Source organism: Manis pentadactyla, chromosome 3, assembly GCF_030020395.1.
Source record: "Manis pentadactyla isolate mManPen7 chromosome 3, mManPen7.hap1, whole genome shotgun sequence".
NCBI classification, from domain to species: Eukaryota; Metazoa; Chordata; class Mammalia; order Pholidota; family Manidae; genus Manis; species Manis pentadactyla.
The window spans coordinates 24819819-24837803 of NC_080021.1; the positions used below are offsets into that span (position 1 = coordinate 24819819).

Sequence of the window (17985 nt, forward strand, 5' to 3'; positions counted from 1 at the left end):
TGAAACTTTACCTATTTTTTAAATAGGCAATATTTGTATATGCTATAAAATTCCAAAGGTACCAAAGATTGTACAGTGAAAAATAAGCGTCTTCTCTATCCTCACCTTCAGCCACCCAGGTCCCCTCCCCAGAGGAAGCAGGTTATCAGTTTCTTGTGTACCCTTTCAGAGTTTTATGCCTATACCAGAGGAGTCACCTAGCAGTATTTAGCATTGAGTCAAAACCAAGGCTGCATGGTAGGGGTTTCTGGATCAGGCTGGCTAGGCCCTTCCTGAGAGGAATCTCTCTTATTTGAGGGTATGTAGTTATCATCTGAGAGGCCAGTTCTTGAGGCAGGAAGTCTCCATAGAGGGCCTGCTGCAGACTTGGAGAACTGGTCACACAGAACTAGAGCTCACTGAAGACTGTTCAAGGTGGACCGTGTCCAAAATGCACTCGACCTCAGTTATGGGTGCATGTGAGAGGTCATATGGGCACTGCTTCCTGGCCTAAAGCACGTAGCAAACAAGTGCACAGTTGTGACTTCGGTTTGTGCCACCCTCAAGTTACTTGTTTTCTTTCAGAGATAGATCATTCCCATTAAGATCAAATGCTTGAAAGGCATGATACAAATAATTTTCATCTATTTACAGCAGTATACAAATGAACCATTTCCTCATTTTAACTTGTTTGGGACTCAAACTAAATTTTAAAGTTGAGCTGAAAGGGTAACCTACATGTTTAACTGTGCCACAGCTTGACTGTACTTGATAGTTTCATCTGCAAAGATATTTAAAACTTTACCTTTTCTCAGAGGACAATGAAATAAGCATAACAACCATTGATCAAATTAAAACATTTATTTCCAAAACTTAATTATTTAGCTTTTAAAAAACAATTGTTCAATTCATGAACATTAACCAAAACACAAACTCTATCAAAGCTTGTTACAGTAATCTTTCACAAAACAGCTTTAAAAAAACTGCCAATGAACACTTAAAAGCAAAACCACAATGTTAAAAATGGGAACTTTAATTCTAGTGACTAGAATAAAGGCAGATAAATAATCTTCAAAGGGGAAAAATATTTAAGAGAAAAAAAATGGTTCAACATGTGTAAAGCAGGAAATTTAAATATCACTTTAGTTCCTCATTGCCAACATGGCATTTATATCCCAGATGAGATTTCGTAATTGATCCATAATTTGCTTCAGCTGTTGATTTTTCTGTTTGAGTTTCTGTAGAAACAAAAGAATTTATCAGAAATGTTTCATGAATTATAGGCCATGAAGTTAGAAGATTAAAATGTCATGACTTTGAGCTCTAATGATCCAGACAGAAATTACACTAAATATGTCCTTAAGGCAGAAGGTTTCAATCCTTTTCTGGCCACATATATTCACTGAAAAGCAAACTGAATTGTCATTCAGCCTGCAGAATCCTACGGCTCCAGCCCCCACCTTTTTTACTCCTCTACTGCCACTATCAAGGAAAATGAGCTAAATATTTAATTGTTACTAAACCTAACTATATAGGTTTTCCCAAAATTAATGTAACATAATGGTCCAGAGCATAACCTCTATAGCCAGATTCTCTGGGTTTATACTCAGCCTTTTCACTAACTAAATACAGGATGCTGGCCAAATTGTTGACCCTCTCTGTGCCTCAGTTTCCACATCAGAAAAATGGGGATAGCAACTGAACCTACCTCAAAAGTGTTGTCATGAAGATTAAAGATTTGATTCACATAGTGTTAGAACTGTGCCTGGCATATAAGCAAGCTTTCAACAAATGCTACTGGTAGGTAGAGAACACAAATTGTCAATATAGAAAAGGAAATATTTTTGTTTGGGATTTGTAGAAGTTGGTGGTGAGCAAAGAGTAAGAGGAGGATAAATTTGGTAATGGGAAATGGGGACCCATTAAAAAGAATAAATATGATTTAATTGCAATGAAAAAGGTTAATTAAGTGTGTGGGATAGATTCTCCTAAATAATTTCAATGGTGACAAATCTATGTCCATGGAAAAGAAGGAAGAGGAAGGATTTAAACTTTACAAACAACTGAAAACCACTCAAAAGCCAAGACTGGTAAAATAAGCCTCGTGATCACATTTTCAGTATAAGTAAAGTAACTAGAAGTAATAAAATTAAATTCTTGGTAGTTAAAAATAGACTTCAAAGTAAGTATCAAAACAGAGGTTATAGATGGTTCCCACAATGTTTGCATTGCTGAAATAAATGCATAGCTTTCTAACAGGACTGCTTTTGAAGAATACTCATGTGGAACTATAAATTCTGATATAAATGTTTAAAAAAATAACACTAATTCTTAAAAAGAGAACAAAAAATGTAGGATATTTTCAAGGTAATAGTCAACTCTAGGGAATAGTAAATTTTTTTAAGTATGATATAGGGCACTTGAATTGTTTCTCTCAAAGATGCCATTAAGTTTTAAATTTTAAAAAATTAGCACACAAGTTAATACCTAGAGCCAAACATGAAACTATCAAAAGCAAAGCTGACAGGCCTATTAGTGGTTAAACTATAAATTTTCATGACATGATACAGGATTTAATATATACAGTCTTGCCAGTGATTGATTTTAACAGTGGTTGACAGCTGCTATTATCAAAATCTATCAGCTGTGCCAAATTTGTTACATTAACAGGTGAAGGTGTAAGTAGAACAGATACTTAAAAAATATGTTTATGCTAAGTCATATCATGTAACTTAATAATATACAGAGGCTGTGACCATTGGTCAAAAATGATCTAGTTTCTAAATGCATGGATTCAGTTACATGTCAACTCTACAAATATACCCACACTTTTTTTATTATTCATTTTACAATCAATGGAATAGTTTTAAGCAAAATAGAACTCATTCTGATCCTTAAAAATGTAGTCTCAAACACATGTTCATCCTTTATTTTGGTTAGTAGGGTTTATGGATTCAGAATATATTAAGAAAAAAAGTAAAGTATTTAAATAAGCCAAAAATCTGATTCCTGAAACTAGGCCAATCTGATTTACATCAAATATTGATTACAAATTTTGTGCCTCAAAGTTTCATGGCACTATAATAGGCATTGGAGGTACACATATGTTGTTAGAAACCAGACAGGCCACGTAGACTAAATAGTAAGCACACTGTCAATGTCATTTGTACAATTTCAAGTTCCAAAACAATAATATGTTGAAAATGACTGAGTGAGGGTCATCAAAGGGTATATTAAGCCACTTATTTTATGTAGCTTATTAAAAATAAAAATAAAATACATTGTAATAAAATTCTGAGTATTCTTAATCAAACCTCAATAATATAATTTTATTACTGATTACACAAGGCCTATAAAGAAACTTATTTAATACAAGCAAATGCCAGTGTATTAAAAATATGGTCCAATATTTTTGTTTCTGTAAATAATCTATCAAAACATGAAATGTATGCTGCTTTGTTTCCCTTAGAGACTTATATCCTCAGAAAAGAAACCGTCTACTTATGTAAAAATGTGCATGGTGGCAGACACTGTATCTATCTGACTGATTCACAGCAGTCACTCCTGCACTTAGAGCAATGCCTGGCACAGAGCAGGTACCCATATACCTCAATATTTTAATATTCAAATTAAAAATTAAAAAGCCAAGGCAGAAAGCTTCTTGAATTGCTAGGAGAGAAAAACAAAGAAAAAAAAAACTGCCTAGCAATCATTTTGAAGCTTGTCCTTTTTTTGTTTTCCAGCTAAATATGTTGGTATTAAAAAAAAAAAAAAAAAAAGACATAGCTGTTATTAAAATCATTTTAATATTCTATACAAAATTACTTTGATATGCTTCATGTAGCTTGCTGTGAACCTTAAAACTACCACCATCTAATAACTATTAATTTTTTTAAAATTTGCATAACAGGAAAGAACTATTAAAGTTGTAGACAAAAGGAATATAAAAATATAAGTTTATGAATAGATATTTATAAGTAGTTGAAAAACTAAATCAAATCAGTGAATTTAAACTATTTTTTAATAGTATCTATGTGATCACATAATTAGAGCAACATTTTACCATCTGTTTAGGTGGCTATTTAAAATAAACAGTTTTCACAGAAACACTCTCAAGTGTGTGTTCCATTAAGGCAGAAAAATATATCAGTTGGCCATGAGCTTACTCTGTTTTAAAAATGTTCAATTACATATTTTAATCTTATATCCTAGAAGGTAGATACAAAATTTTAAGAAATGGAGGAAAATAATAAAATATAGTAGTAGCACTTCATCAGTCAGAATAATGTCAATTCATATTTAGTCAGAATTAAATTCAATTCACATTTATGATGTTTTATTTAAGTAATGAGTTAAAAACCTTTTTGGGTCAAAAATCCACTTTGCTTAGTTTTTAGCTATTCTCTTCTGCATTTTTTTTGGGAATTTCAGTTTGAGCCAAATCTCATCCCTCCCCCACCCCCTTTTTTTTTTTAACCACCTAATTCTCTAAGTCTTGTTTCAAAATAGAGTAACAATTCCCAGGAAGAGAGTGCTATGAGGCCATTAAATGAGTACTTTCCATACCACTCAAGAGAAGATACGTTCCCTCTGAATTCTCTTTTAAAATACAACTTTCATAAAAATATAGGGCCAAGCTCTTAAACCTGTTTAATTTAAAACATCTGAACAGATTCTTTTTACTTTGTAAAATCTTTCAGTTCAATATCATGTTAACTAAGACAAGTGTTACCCCAAAGTTAGAAGCACTTAGAACAGCAATTTCAACAGATTCAAATGATTTAATCAAAGGACGAGTTCTCAAATACCTGAAGGATGAATGGGAACACAAAGTCTGAACAATAGGCCTTTATTCCATAAGCAGATAAACCTTCAAAAATACTATGTATCTATTCTGTGTACTGAAATAAACCTATTGCAGAAGAACACTATGGAATAAATACATTTGCTTATCTGTTATTTTTCTCAAAGCCCTAATAAAATGGCAGGCGAGAAATAAAAAACCTATAAACTCACGTGGAGAAAAATGGTGAGAAAGATGACAACAGTCGATGCAAAGTATAAATTTTAAGATGAAGTGTAGAAGGGGAGAGGTAAATGGCTTGGGAGGAAACTACAACCCAGGTAGATGCAGGAAGGATGCTCCTGAGAACAGCACTGATCCTGCATGGAGACTGGAGACAGATACAGTCTCAAAAGCACCAGGTGTGGCCTGGGGATGAAACTGAAGGGACAGCGTCAAGAGCAACAGAACCCAGCAAGAACCCTAGGTGGTCACTCCCACTCCTCATGAACAAGTGACAGGACCCCTGCCCTGTGAGAGAACAGATTTATTTCCTGTGAAACCAAACCAGAACAGCTGTAGATTCAGTGCCAGCAGCAGAGCAGAAGGCAAGAAGAAAGACTATGTAGGGCACTGGAAGATTCTTCTCTGAAGGAACTGAATAACACTAAAGAACAAAACCTTAGAAAATGATAGCTGGGAGACCCCCAAAGTAAAAAAGCAAACTTGTTTCCCAATCTTGTTATGATGAAGCAAACTCACAAAGCCTCCGATTAGCTCTCTGGTGCCCTACTCTTAACTATAGATGGTTCATGTTTAAGCATCAGATACTCACCAGATCTTTTAGAGTCTCTATCTGGCAAGACAACAAAACAAAAAAGGTAGGAGTTGGCAAACTATGGCACATGACCTGTTTTTGTAAGGCCCAAGAGCTAAGGATGTTTTTTACACAGCAACTAAGACCATATGTGTCCTACAAAGCCTAAAATATTTACTATCTAGCCCTTTAAAGTTTGCCAAACTCTATATGAGAAGATTATGGAAAAATACTTACAAATTTCTGAAGGAAATGAACTTACAACAGAATTTTATAACCAGCCAAACTATCAACTGGACACTATGAGAAGTATAAAAACTTAAGTCCCTGTATTCCTTCTGAAGAAGCCACTGATGTATGTACCTTACCAATGATGGAGTAAGAAAGAGGAAGCCAGACTGAGGAAATAGTGAAGCCAGCGGAAGAGGTGGAGGGAAGCCCCAGGACAGTGGATGAACAGCAGGCATAAGGAGCCTTCAATCTAGACCTCAAGAAGATGGAAGACTGCAGGGGGAAAGAACCAATAAATTGGTGATTTTGATTCTGTGGAAACTTGGAAAATAATACTGAGATGCGGGCACAAATTCAAAAAGACTATCCAGATTTTTTAAACAGTATGCAAATTATTAACTCTAGGAAAAAAAATTTTCAACCACAAAAATGTAACCCTAGTTTTCTATGTGGCTTACCAATAAACAATATTTATGTGCCATAAAAAATAAAAATATGAATACTGAATATTTATTTAACCCTAAATATGATAAAACTGCATTGAAAGGTTGGGGGAAGGAAACTAGAAGAAAGAGAAACTGGAAGAGAGTTAAATCCTCATGTGGAGAAAGAAATTCCTTTATACATCATATACTTTGTATCAATTACATCATTTAAAATTCACAAAGTTCTAGGTCAATAGCTAATATTTTTTGATTACACACTGACAAAGTTCTACTAAATTCTGATCATACGAAAGGGTTTACAAAAATAAAAAAATAACATTTCTAAGCCATCAAATTGGAAAAAAAAGAATTTAGAGAAATGAAAAGTGAAATGAAATATGTATTTAGAAAAATTTGTATCTTTCTGAATTTATAGTTTACCCCCTAAAAAAACAATCATAAAATCTTCTATGGTAGAGAACAAACTATATTTATGTCACATGTAGTACTCTGAAATCAAAGTTTTCATTAGAGTGATCTTCTATTTATATATGTATTTCATTGTATTCAGTAAAAAAATATCCTTATTACAGAGAAAAATTATAGAACACAGATATTGTGAATTAATACATGGGCTATTAACAGAAACATAATATTTCTGAACAAATAAATGCCTTGTATCTCTGGACTACCAAACACAGTTTCTTTTTAAAGATCTAAATTAAAAGTTCTCAAGCCCCTCCTCATTCCCTACCAATTTCCTACTATAGGTTCTTTATGCTCATTCATTATTGACAAATTTGCTGGGACTACTTTTCTTTTTACTTTTCTAAAAGAAGTTAAAATTTTTTATTTCATAAAACATACCCACCTTTTTCCTTTCTCCCAAGTTTTGATAATACACTTCTTTTAATTTTTCAGTATTTTGTTTTACAGATCTTATTTTCAACTCTGAAATTCATTTTGACATATGGTATACATAAAAGCTAGCTTAATTTCCCCCCAAAGTTTCTATTTTTAAAGACTAATTTTTTACACAATCCCTCTATGTCATATTAAACTATCAGATAAAATAGACTTTTTCTGGCTATTCTTTTACAAATCTATTCTTGTGCTAGTATTTCATAATTATTGTTTGTATAAGATGCTTCATGTAATTTTTGAAGCAGTTTTATTACTCTTCTGAGAATTTTGTTGATATTTTAGTATGTTCTCAAAAAACTCTTAATTTGGATTTGTTTTTTGATTGGCATTGCACTAAAATATTATTTTTGTGTTCCCTCAAGACAACTGATAATTTGGATTTGGATTGGTTCTACATTAAAACTATGAAATATTCAAGACTGATATTTTTAGAATATTGCCCACAGAAGAACTTTATATGCCCTTTTAATTAGTCAAACTTATTATGTAGCTTAGTAAGTTTAGTCACATACATCATTCAGATAATTCCTAATTAATACTTGTTGTGATTAGTGAATAGGATCTTACAATCTAATTGACATAGCATTATTAAGAAAATGGTATTGATTTTATATTAAGCCCTTTTATCAAACTCTTGACTCTAGTTGTTAATCAAGCTGCAGTTATATTAACAACAGTATAACATAATAAAGTTATAACAAGCTTCAGTTGTAATAGTAGTAACATTATAATGAACTGGTATAGAATCAGTTATAACATATACAAGATTAATAAACTTAACAAGCTTATGTATAATATTATAAACCTGCTTCTTAAAGTTTACTTCTGTTTCTTTTTGAACTGGCTATAACTTACAACATTAAACATAGTGGTGTAAGGCATCTTATTTTATGCCTGTTTTTAACAGGACTACTTCTGTATTTCACCTGTATGAAAAATGGTGGCTATTTATCTGAAATTAAAAATAAAAGACTATCTTGTTAATAGTTTTAAGTATTCTTTGAATCAGTAACATATGAATTCCACCAAATGTCTTTTAGATCCGAGAAAAACTTTTCTTCCAATTTAATCTGTTGAAGCTGCATATATATGTAAACTGAATTATCCTCAAATACCTCAGAAAACCCTCTTTGGCTGTGGCAGGTGAACTGTTAATACCCTGATGAATTCTTTTAACTAGAATTAAGAATTTCAAGAGCAGGGCAGGGAGTGGGGGTGTGTATTTGTAACTGAAAGAGTGGTAGTCTTATTTATTGTGCTATTTCCTAGGTTTTGGTAAGCTTGCACCATGATTCCACCACAGAATGAACTGACAACTGTCCCTATTTATCTGTTTCAAAAGAACTATTTGAACATTATCTTCTGAACTTCTGAACATATTTGGCAATAAATACATTCAAGTTGGTGACTTTTTGGGGGCAGGGTAATGCTTTGATAACTCAATTTCTTATTCAGGTGTTGAGGCATTCACATTTTTTTTCTAAATTTTTATAATTTGCTGCTCCGAATATGCCATAAGCTAGGAAGATAGAATTTTGCCTAGAAAAGAAAAAAGTAAATGGATTATGACTGAGGGCCTATGAAGTTTTCCTAAGAGCTTACTGCATGAATTCTGAGATCTTTATTCTGACTATTCACATGGCATTTCTGCTTATGTTTTAGTTCTTGGTTGTACGAGCTTGTTCTATGTTAAATAAGTCACAGAAACAACCTCATATAATTCTATAATTCAAATTATTGTTTTGAGTTAGGTAGACTCCATTGTAATTTTTATCAATAATTCTGAAATACAGAATATACAGACAAGTAACTCACTTTATTTACTTCAGCAATTTCTCGCCTCTCTTCACTGGCAAAACGAGGTGGGCCGGCCCAGTCGTCATTCTTTGAGCCATCCTCTTCAACATATGGAATAAGTTGCTGGAAGTGACAGGAGTATCAAACGCCTAGTTAACTAACACATATCTATGACCCACAAATAAATCTAAAGAATACATTTTAAAACTAGAATGATTCCAATAAGCTAATCTAAATAAGTAATGATGAAAACATAACCTTTTATCTGTAAAGAACTTTTATGAAAACCATTTAAAAAATATTTTACAACATTATTCACACTTATGCTTAAAAAATGCACTGATTTAATTAAATTGTCAAAGATAACCCTTTCCTCCCAACAACATAAATTCACTGGATGTTAAAGTCTACAAGAAATTATTAACATAAAGATAATACTAATCATATGCATATGTACTGTATTTTCATCTTCTCTAGTCAAAAGTAACACTGATGTAATTCAAAAACTGGAAATACTGTGAAAATAGGAGAAAGGGAGAAAGGAAAAAAATAACACAAGTCATGGACTCTCTTATATCTTATATTTATCTGTCCTCTACTCCTAAAACTTGCCTCTACTGGAATGGGATCCATCCCTCCACAGTTTTCATTGCATTTGTCATAGACCAATCTCAGCTTCCTGAAGAGAATAGAAAGTTGGCGAAGATGATCCTGTAGCTTTGCTAACCGGTCTTGGTATGTTCCAGTATGGTAAGTGACACCATTTGGCAGCTTATCAGGTAAAAAACAAAATAATACAAAGTAATGAAGATCAAGATTTTTCTGTCAGTAAAGCTAGCAAACAGAAACAGTTTTTAAGCACTCCATAAAAGCAAACTGTTCTCCATAAGTAAGTATAATTTTAAGATTTTAAGAGTAATATATGCTCATTTATTAGCTCCTGGCATACTGAGTGCTGTAAAACAGCTCTAGAAAAAAACTTCATGATCTGCCTCCCTGACCAGTTGAAATCCTCATCCCCTCTAATTTTTGAAGTATATTATATCTTTACAAAGAATGCACAACTTTAAAATTACTGGTTATTATATAAAGGCAGCAAGCTGTTGAACTCAACCAGGAAATTAAAAACAGAAAACAAAGAAAAGAATAAAGTGAAGATAGGACTTTCAGAAGAAAAGGAATAGTACACAGTTGCTGCTGTAAAAATAATCTCAAAATACCTTAACTACGATGAGATAATTAAGAAGCACAAGGCATTCATTAAAACATAAAGCTATCACCAAGAGTTTCACTCTAAAAAGAAATCAACAGCAGGAGATACAGGTGCAAATCAATCTGTACTTGAACATCATTAATGAATTGTTTTACGGAACTTCTATGATCATAACTCTGTCTTGGATGCATTTATATTTTTAATTCAGGATTTTACCCTCAGAAAGCAAAAGTATGTAATGAAATGATAAAATCGCAGATAAACAGCAACTATTACTCACTTAGAATTTATAACTGTACCTTCTGTGCATTGCTGAAACTCATGAACAAATCTTCCTTTCTCTGTACATCTCACAGTATTTCTTTCTCACAATTTGATCTGTGAAACCATCCTTGTATCAGAATTAACATTTGTACCAGGTTTTATAGTATATGTAGTGCTTTCCTTTTAAGTACTCACCAATATGCTTATTTTGGGGATTCAAGTGACTTAAAACCAAGATACTAACTATTGTCTAAGAGCTAGAAGATCAGTCCAGTCTTTCTAAACATCAGTTTACTCTTTTTTCTTTTCTAAATAGATGAGGAAGGTTGTAGAAAAAAACTGTGTGATATGTTTGGAGAAAGAAGAAAACAGGACACACTATTACTACAAGTAGATAAAATCATAAGCATGCAAAAAAATACTGGAAAAGCCTATACATAGTTGATAAAAGATATAATAGGGGGATAAGTTTGAATACTTAATTTTCTTCTTTTGTCTCATTTCCAAATTTCTTGTAATGTTATAGTTTATAAATTAAGGAGATGGATATTCTGAAGTTGTTTGAAGTGAGTTATTAGGATTTCCAGAAAAATTCTCAAGCATTAAAACACTCTCAGGTTACCTCAGAGAAATATGATAAAATACGAAAGGCTGATTTAGTCAAAACAGTTTAAAAGTAAAAGGCATTATGAGTTCACCCCCTCATCCCCCCAATACAATGTAGGATTTCTCATGAACTTTCAGTTTATGAACTTGCACAAACACTAACAAATCAGAGAAAAGTCTCAAAGGATCCCTGTCTTCCTTTTTGACTAATGAATATATTGATTACATCTTGCATGTAGAAGCACCGTGGACCTGTATTATGACATTTACTGGGTTTAATACTTTGCCCATACCTTCTACTTAAGACTGGAAGTCATTCACATTTATATCCCTATAATTAGTATCATGCACTCATACAGGTTTTAAAGTACAGTCTGAATTATTTTACTTCAATGGGTTATTTTATCCATAAATCTATACTTAAAATTCACTAAGAAGGATGTCATGTAAAAGAACTCTCAGTAAATAAAGGCAAAAAAATCTTTTTGAAATGCAAAGAATCACCCTCCTCAAATTCACATCTTAGCTAGTTTGGGTATTAGTTTTCATATGTAGCATCAGCTTTTCAAAGAAGAGAACAATTCATTCATTCAAAAAATTATTGCAAAGAAGAGAACAATTCATTCATTCAAAAAAAATGTGTTCAGGCTCCATTCAAGTAGAACAGTGAACACAAGAGAGACAAGGTTCCTATACCACAGAGTACAGGTTGCAACAGTGCCTAAGATCTCTTGTATACACTGCAGTGTATGTAGATGTTTAGCTGAAAAAGCTCATCTATAACCATCTTGCACATGAATACTGATGAAGATCTGTAAATATATGATGATACCCCTGGACACTCAACTAAATTCAACATCCATTCTTAAAACAAATACAATATTCTAAATAAAAATTCCCCAACCAAAGATAAATTATCTCAGTTAAAATGTCAGCACCATGATTAATGTGAAAATATTAAAAGCATCCTGCTAAAGTTGGTAACAATAGGGTATTTACTAAGACCATTAATACAGCTAGTGAACACTGTTCTGGAGGCACTGGCCAATGCAATTAGAGAGGAGAAAAAAGATGAAACATTAAAAAGGAAGTGGTATAATCATCACTATTTACAAATGATGTGATAGAGCACTACTATCAATAGAAGTCAAGAAAGAGAGCAGTACAAAATTAATATAGAAAAATAATAGCTTTGCTTTTATATATAAAAACAAACAAAATAAGAGGAGGAAGATCTCATTTATCATAGCAACAATCAAAATAAAAACTTAAAAAATACTTCATAGGAACATAAAAAAGGATATTCCATGTTCTTGGTTAGTAACACTCAACATCCTACTGATGTAAATCTCTCTAGGTTAAATCAACTAATAAAAATGCTCAAAATTGATCAAACTGATCCTGAAATATATGTGGAAAAATAAGAAGAGCCAGGGCAATTTTGAAAAAATAAGTGTAAACACATTATAGAGCCTCAATAAATAAATGAAAGTTTGGCATTACTATGTAAGACAGGCAGTAAAGTGGAACAGAGCACCCAGAAGTAGAGCCACTTGAATAAAGTAGCATCTGAAATCAGCAGGGGAGGAAAATGAATTATTCAAATAACCTTTCGGAGAAAAGTAAGGCCGGGGCCCTACCTCACACTTTACACTAGGATAAAGTCCATATACATGAAAATTTTAAATATAAAAATTGAAACAAAAAATCAAAATCCTTCCTGGATTTTGGAGTGGGGAAAGCCTTCCTAACTAGACAGAGAGCCCAAAAGCCCTAAGACTGATAAGTTCAACTATCTTAAAAAAAAAACATGTAAAGCAAAACTTCCATAAGCACAGCCAAAAGTTAAACAATAGACTGGGAAAAGAATACTTGCAAGTGACAGCACATCAAACAAATTTTTCTATTATGTAAATAGGCAAATTTTACAAACTGGGAGAAGAAAGTGGGCAAATTAACAAGCATCAGAAAAGGAAATATAAATGACATAAATATATGAAGAGATGCTCAAACTCATTCACACTAGGAGAAACGTAAAGTAGACCTTCACCTATCAAATGATCAAAGATCTTAAAATAAAACTTGTTATGTTTGGAGTCTAGTTGTTGGCCTTGGTCAGGACATAGTAGCAGAAAGCTGCTACAACCCCCATGGAGGGTAATTTATCCAAATACATTTAATTAAAGAAGCACAAAGCCATTTAAGAATTTATCCTACAGGTATACTTGCGTAGGAGGTTATGTACTGCAGCATATAGTGAGAGGCTAAAAGCCCTTCACTAGAGAACTGGTTAAATAAATTACAGTATTTCCATGCAGTGGATTACTATACACCTTAAAAGGAAAAGGAATTACCTTCTGTACAGATAAGAATAAACTCCAAAATATATCAAATGAAAAAAGCCAGATGCAAAATAGTGTGTATAATATATTATCTATTCAAAAAGGGGATAAATAATATGTACACATATGTTTACATATGCACAGAACATATGGAATGATACACAAGAATAATGATAAAAATCATTAACAATCCTTGCCTGTGGAAAGGAGTTAGCAGATAGGGACGAGAGGAAGAATGTCCACTGTAATGTCCTTTTTTTAGTTCTGAATTCTGAATGTGTTATGTTCAAAAAATTTTTTTTAAAGATTTAAAGGACAACAAATAGAACCAAAGCAATACTTTCTTATGCAGGGTCTTACTTAACCTGTATCTGGTGATCCTTGTGTGGATCCAAAATGTATATATATACATTTTTCTGATAAGAGTCCATAGTTTCCAATAGATTCTCTCAAGAGACTAAAGCAACTAATAAATATCTACTTCTCTAAAACTGACAGTTAGAAATAATCTTAGCAGTTTGTATTTATGGTACGTCATCCTTCTAGATTAGTAATACAGAAGATAATTAAAAAAATTTCAATACTTTAAAAAAATGTATTAATAAATAACTAGATTATATGTAGCCTGTTATGTGTTCAGCTTTTTGGAAATGAAGGAGCATATTACTGCTGCTTTTTCAGTCAATTATGATATGCCCAAAGGGTCTTAGATGAGTTCAACCAGTCTTAGATTTAAGTTCAACCACAGATTTCACAATATAGCAGGCACAAATAAAAGCTATCACAGACCCTTAAAATTTGTTTTGAATATATGTCCACATATAACCTAGTTATTGATAATATTTTTTCAGAGTTTAGTTCTTATGGTGTAGGTCATGGATGTGTATTACATTTCTGTTAATAATACAAATTGTCAGCAAGTTAGTATTATTAAAAGGTTAGTAGGAACAGCTACTAATCATGTGTGATTTTGGGTAAATTCTTCTCTAAGCTTCAGTTTCTTTAACTATAAAATGGGGATAAAAATACTTTATAGAACTGTTCTTACAACCATGTACCTGACCAAGAAAAGTACCCGATAAATGTTAGCTATTAGCTCTACTAGTCCTAATTCAATACTTTGAATACAGCAGATTAAAAATAGTTATTTGCTAAATTCTGGGAAATTACTTAATCTATATGTTAATCATCTTAAATAATAATCTACTAAGTTTTTAAATAATTGCCTAAGATTTCCTATCTTCTTCTGGACTCTGTGTTGTGTTTTACAGTGGCATAGTGACATGGTCTGAAAAGATTTCCATACAACTGAGTTACTTATATAATAAGGAGAAAAAATCCTAACCACTTAAAAGAAAGGCAAGAAAACACTCTTTAGTGCACCCACTGAAATAAGAGTTGTAAGAGTGTGAATGCCTGGTTTCAAATTTACTTTACTGATGACTAGCTTAGGACAAGTCACCTCACCTCTCTGAACCACAGAATCCTCATACATAAAACAAAAACGATATCCACGTCTTAGTAGTAAGATAGTCAGGCAAAAATAGGTTGGCAAAATGGTGCTGGAACAACTGGACAGCTGTCCAATCCAAATGAAAAAAGAAATGCACCTGGGTCCATACCTATTATTACATTAAAAAATTAACTCAATGTGGATCATAGACCTAAATATAAAACCTGAAACTGTAAAACTTACAGAAGAAACTAGTAGAAAGTCTTTGTCATGTTGGGTTAGACAGAGATTTCTTAGGTATGAAATCAAAAGCAAAACCTTTATAAAAGAACAAAAGAACAAAATGATAAATTATGTCAAAATTTTAAATGTCTGTTCTTCAAAAGGCAATATGAAGAGAATGAAAAGACAAGCCACAGACTGGGAGAAAGTATTTGCAAAGCAGAAAGACAAACAATAACAAGTGCTGGCGGACATGGAGGAATAACCAAAACACTGCTAATGGGAATGTGAAATGGTGCCCCCACCTTGAAAAAATTCTATTGCAATGCTAAACAGACATTTATCATTAAGACCCAGCAATTACAATCCTAGGCATGAGGAAACTTTTTGGGGTGATGGATGCTGGTTTCACAAGTAAATACATATGTCAAAACTTTAAGTGCATTTAAAACAGTCTAACAAAATTGGTGAGCAGAATCTAAATTTTCAACTCCTTGGACCCTCAGAAACTATTTTGCTGGAAAAAGATAAAAGTAATCTAATGAGGGTAGCTGAGTAAGACCCACCTTTACCGTCAAAGGTGCAAGGGTTTGCCTAGTAACTAGAGATCCCAGTGGAATCTTGAAAACGTGGCTTCAATCTTCGAGAGATCCGGTCTGGAAAATATCGCCTTTACATTGCAGACTTTTGAGGACAGACACATCGTTGGGGACCACGTCAGAACGTAAATGGAGGTTACTCTACGTTTGAGATTTGCCCTGGGAAGCGCGGTTGACGCTCAGGGACCTCCAGGTAACGACTAAACTAGCGCCCCTTTCGCCTCGCCGAAACATTCAGGGTTCTCCACGGACGCCCAGGAGCCGCTTCCTACCTGCATGTTCCTCAGGAGCTGGAAGATCTCCATGGTGCGGTACACTATGTCCTGGACCGTCTCCTGCCCGATCCGGCACAGCGATGCCGTGTTGACCTCCCGGGCGGCCTGCTGAGCCTGGGGACCGGCGAAGGGCCCGGGAGCCATCCCCGCTGCCGCCAAAGGAGGAGTGGACATGGCGCGGCTGCGGCCTTAGGCCCGTAGGGCCGCAGCGTAGTCGTCAGGGGTCCGCCCGGCGTAGAGGGGCTGCCTGCCTCCGCGAGGGCAGGAGCTTGTAGGACCCCCGCGGCCTGATTTCAAAACAGCTATCGTGACTTCCGCCCACCGTGACGTACGGCGTCATCATGGCGTTCAGGGCCCGCCCACTCGGCTGCCGCATGGGATGCAAAGCCGGCGGGGATTGGGCCGGTGTCCGGGGGGATGGGACGGGTGGCGGGACAGTCAAGTTGAGTAGCCAATCACCAGAGGGGGCGGTGCGAGTAATGAGAGGCTGGTGGGCTTTCCCAAAATTCGTTTCCCAGAGTTTCAGCCTCTTGTCAGAATTACGGAGAGAACTATTTTGCGGTAGTTTCCTTGTTGAGCATTTTCTCATAACAAGCCTATGAAGTTTGTAGTATTGTTCTTTTACAGCTAGGAGGCAGGCTCAAAGGGACTAGTTTGACTTGCTTAAGTCACATTCCGTTTGCAATCGATAACCTGCGATTTAAATTTAGAGAACGAGATTCCTGATTTTCCACGCTTCTCTGTGACCTGATACCGACTCCCTGATTGCTGCTGGTCGCTGCCCAAATGTTAGATTAGTTAAGAAGCCTCACCCTATGTATAAAATTAGCCCTATACATACACACAGTTCTTTTTCGGACTTTGCACTTACTGTGTTCCATATAATTTTCCTTTTACTTTCCGTCTCCCCTCACTCTATACACACGAACTAGAATGCAAACTCCATAAAACCAGAGACTATGTCTACTTTATTCACTTAACTGTGTTTTCAACATTTAGTGATTGGCACGTTGAAGGTGCTCAGTAAATTACTCGTTGAATAACATTATAAATGTAAGATTGAATCCATTCTCCCACCTACCTCTTACTGCCCATCTCTAAAGGGTGTGTGTGGGTCAATAGTTGAAAAGTGGTATAGGCACAAAATTATAAACACTTCATTGGTAAGGACTTTACAGAAAATGGTTACTAAAATGATGTAGAAGTCATTGTAGAGATTTTAAAGATAGTGATTCAAAGATTCTTGTGATCAGCATTTGACAAATACTTGCTGAGCACCTACTATGTGTTTGGTATTAGGAATGGAGATAGAGTAGTGAGTAAGTCAGGCAAAAGCCTTGTTCTTGTGGGACAAGCAATGCTAATTACTGTGATAAGTGTATTGAAGCAAAAGTTCAAAGTCCTAATATCAAGGTGTTAACAGTTTAGGAAATCGGGGACAATCTGAAAGTAGTAAGTTAGTCCCTGGCGGTGAAGGAGGGATGGTGCTGAACACTGGAGCCTTTTCCATAAGGGGGTCATGGGACAAAAAAGGCCAGTGCCCACATCTGAAGTAGGAGGCCTTAATATACTTTCCAGGTTTTGAAGTTTAGTGTGAGGGTAAGTGTCAGGAAGTAAGTCTGAAGACAGAGGGAAAACCTTGTAGGACCTTCTAAGACATGTCATGTAGTTTGGGCTTTGTTCTGAGTAAAATAGTGAACTATTGAAGAGTTTCAGGAGGAAGGAGTATTACCAGAAATATTCAATTTAGAAGGCTGCCAAATGGAAAATGATGGGTTTGTACTGTCTCCTTCTTCCCTCCCAAAGGGAGGAGATAATGATGATGATCATCTGTATTAGACAAATAGTACAGTGGGTAACTTTGAATAAATATTTAGCAAGTAGAATCTACACAAGTTGATGGTGACTGGATTGGGAGCATGAGGAGAGGAAGGAACTAAGGATGTGCATATTTCTGCCTTGAACAAATAGGTGATTTTCATGCCGTTTACCAAGATAGGATACACTGAAGAAAAAACGTGTTTCAGTGAAATCATGATTAATATTAGTTTCCTA

General features: G+C 34.4%; 1 protein-coding gene across 1 annotated transcript; it reads right to left on the reverse strand.

Annotated features, from left to right (window-relative positions):
- Window positions 1-825: 825 nt before the first annotated feature.
- On the reverse strand, window positions 826-16260 carry MED30 (mediator complex subunit 30). The gene is made up of 4 exons (XM_036876430.2): window positions 15928-16260; window positions 9569-9727; window positions 8975-9079; window positions 826-1217 (listed from the first exon to the last, which is right to left on the reverse strand). The coding sequence occupies exons 1-4, from the start codon at window positions 16102-16104 to the stop codon at window positions 1122-1124; spliced, it is 537 nt and encodes a 178-aa protein (XP_036732325.1). The 5' UTR covers window positions 16105-16260; the 3' UTR covers window positions 826-1121.
- Window positions 16261-17985: the final 1725 nt, after the last annotated feature.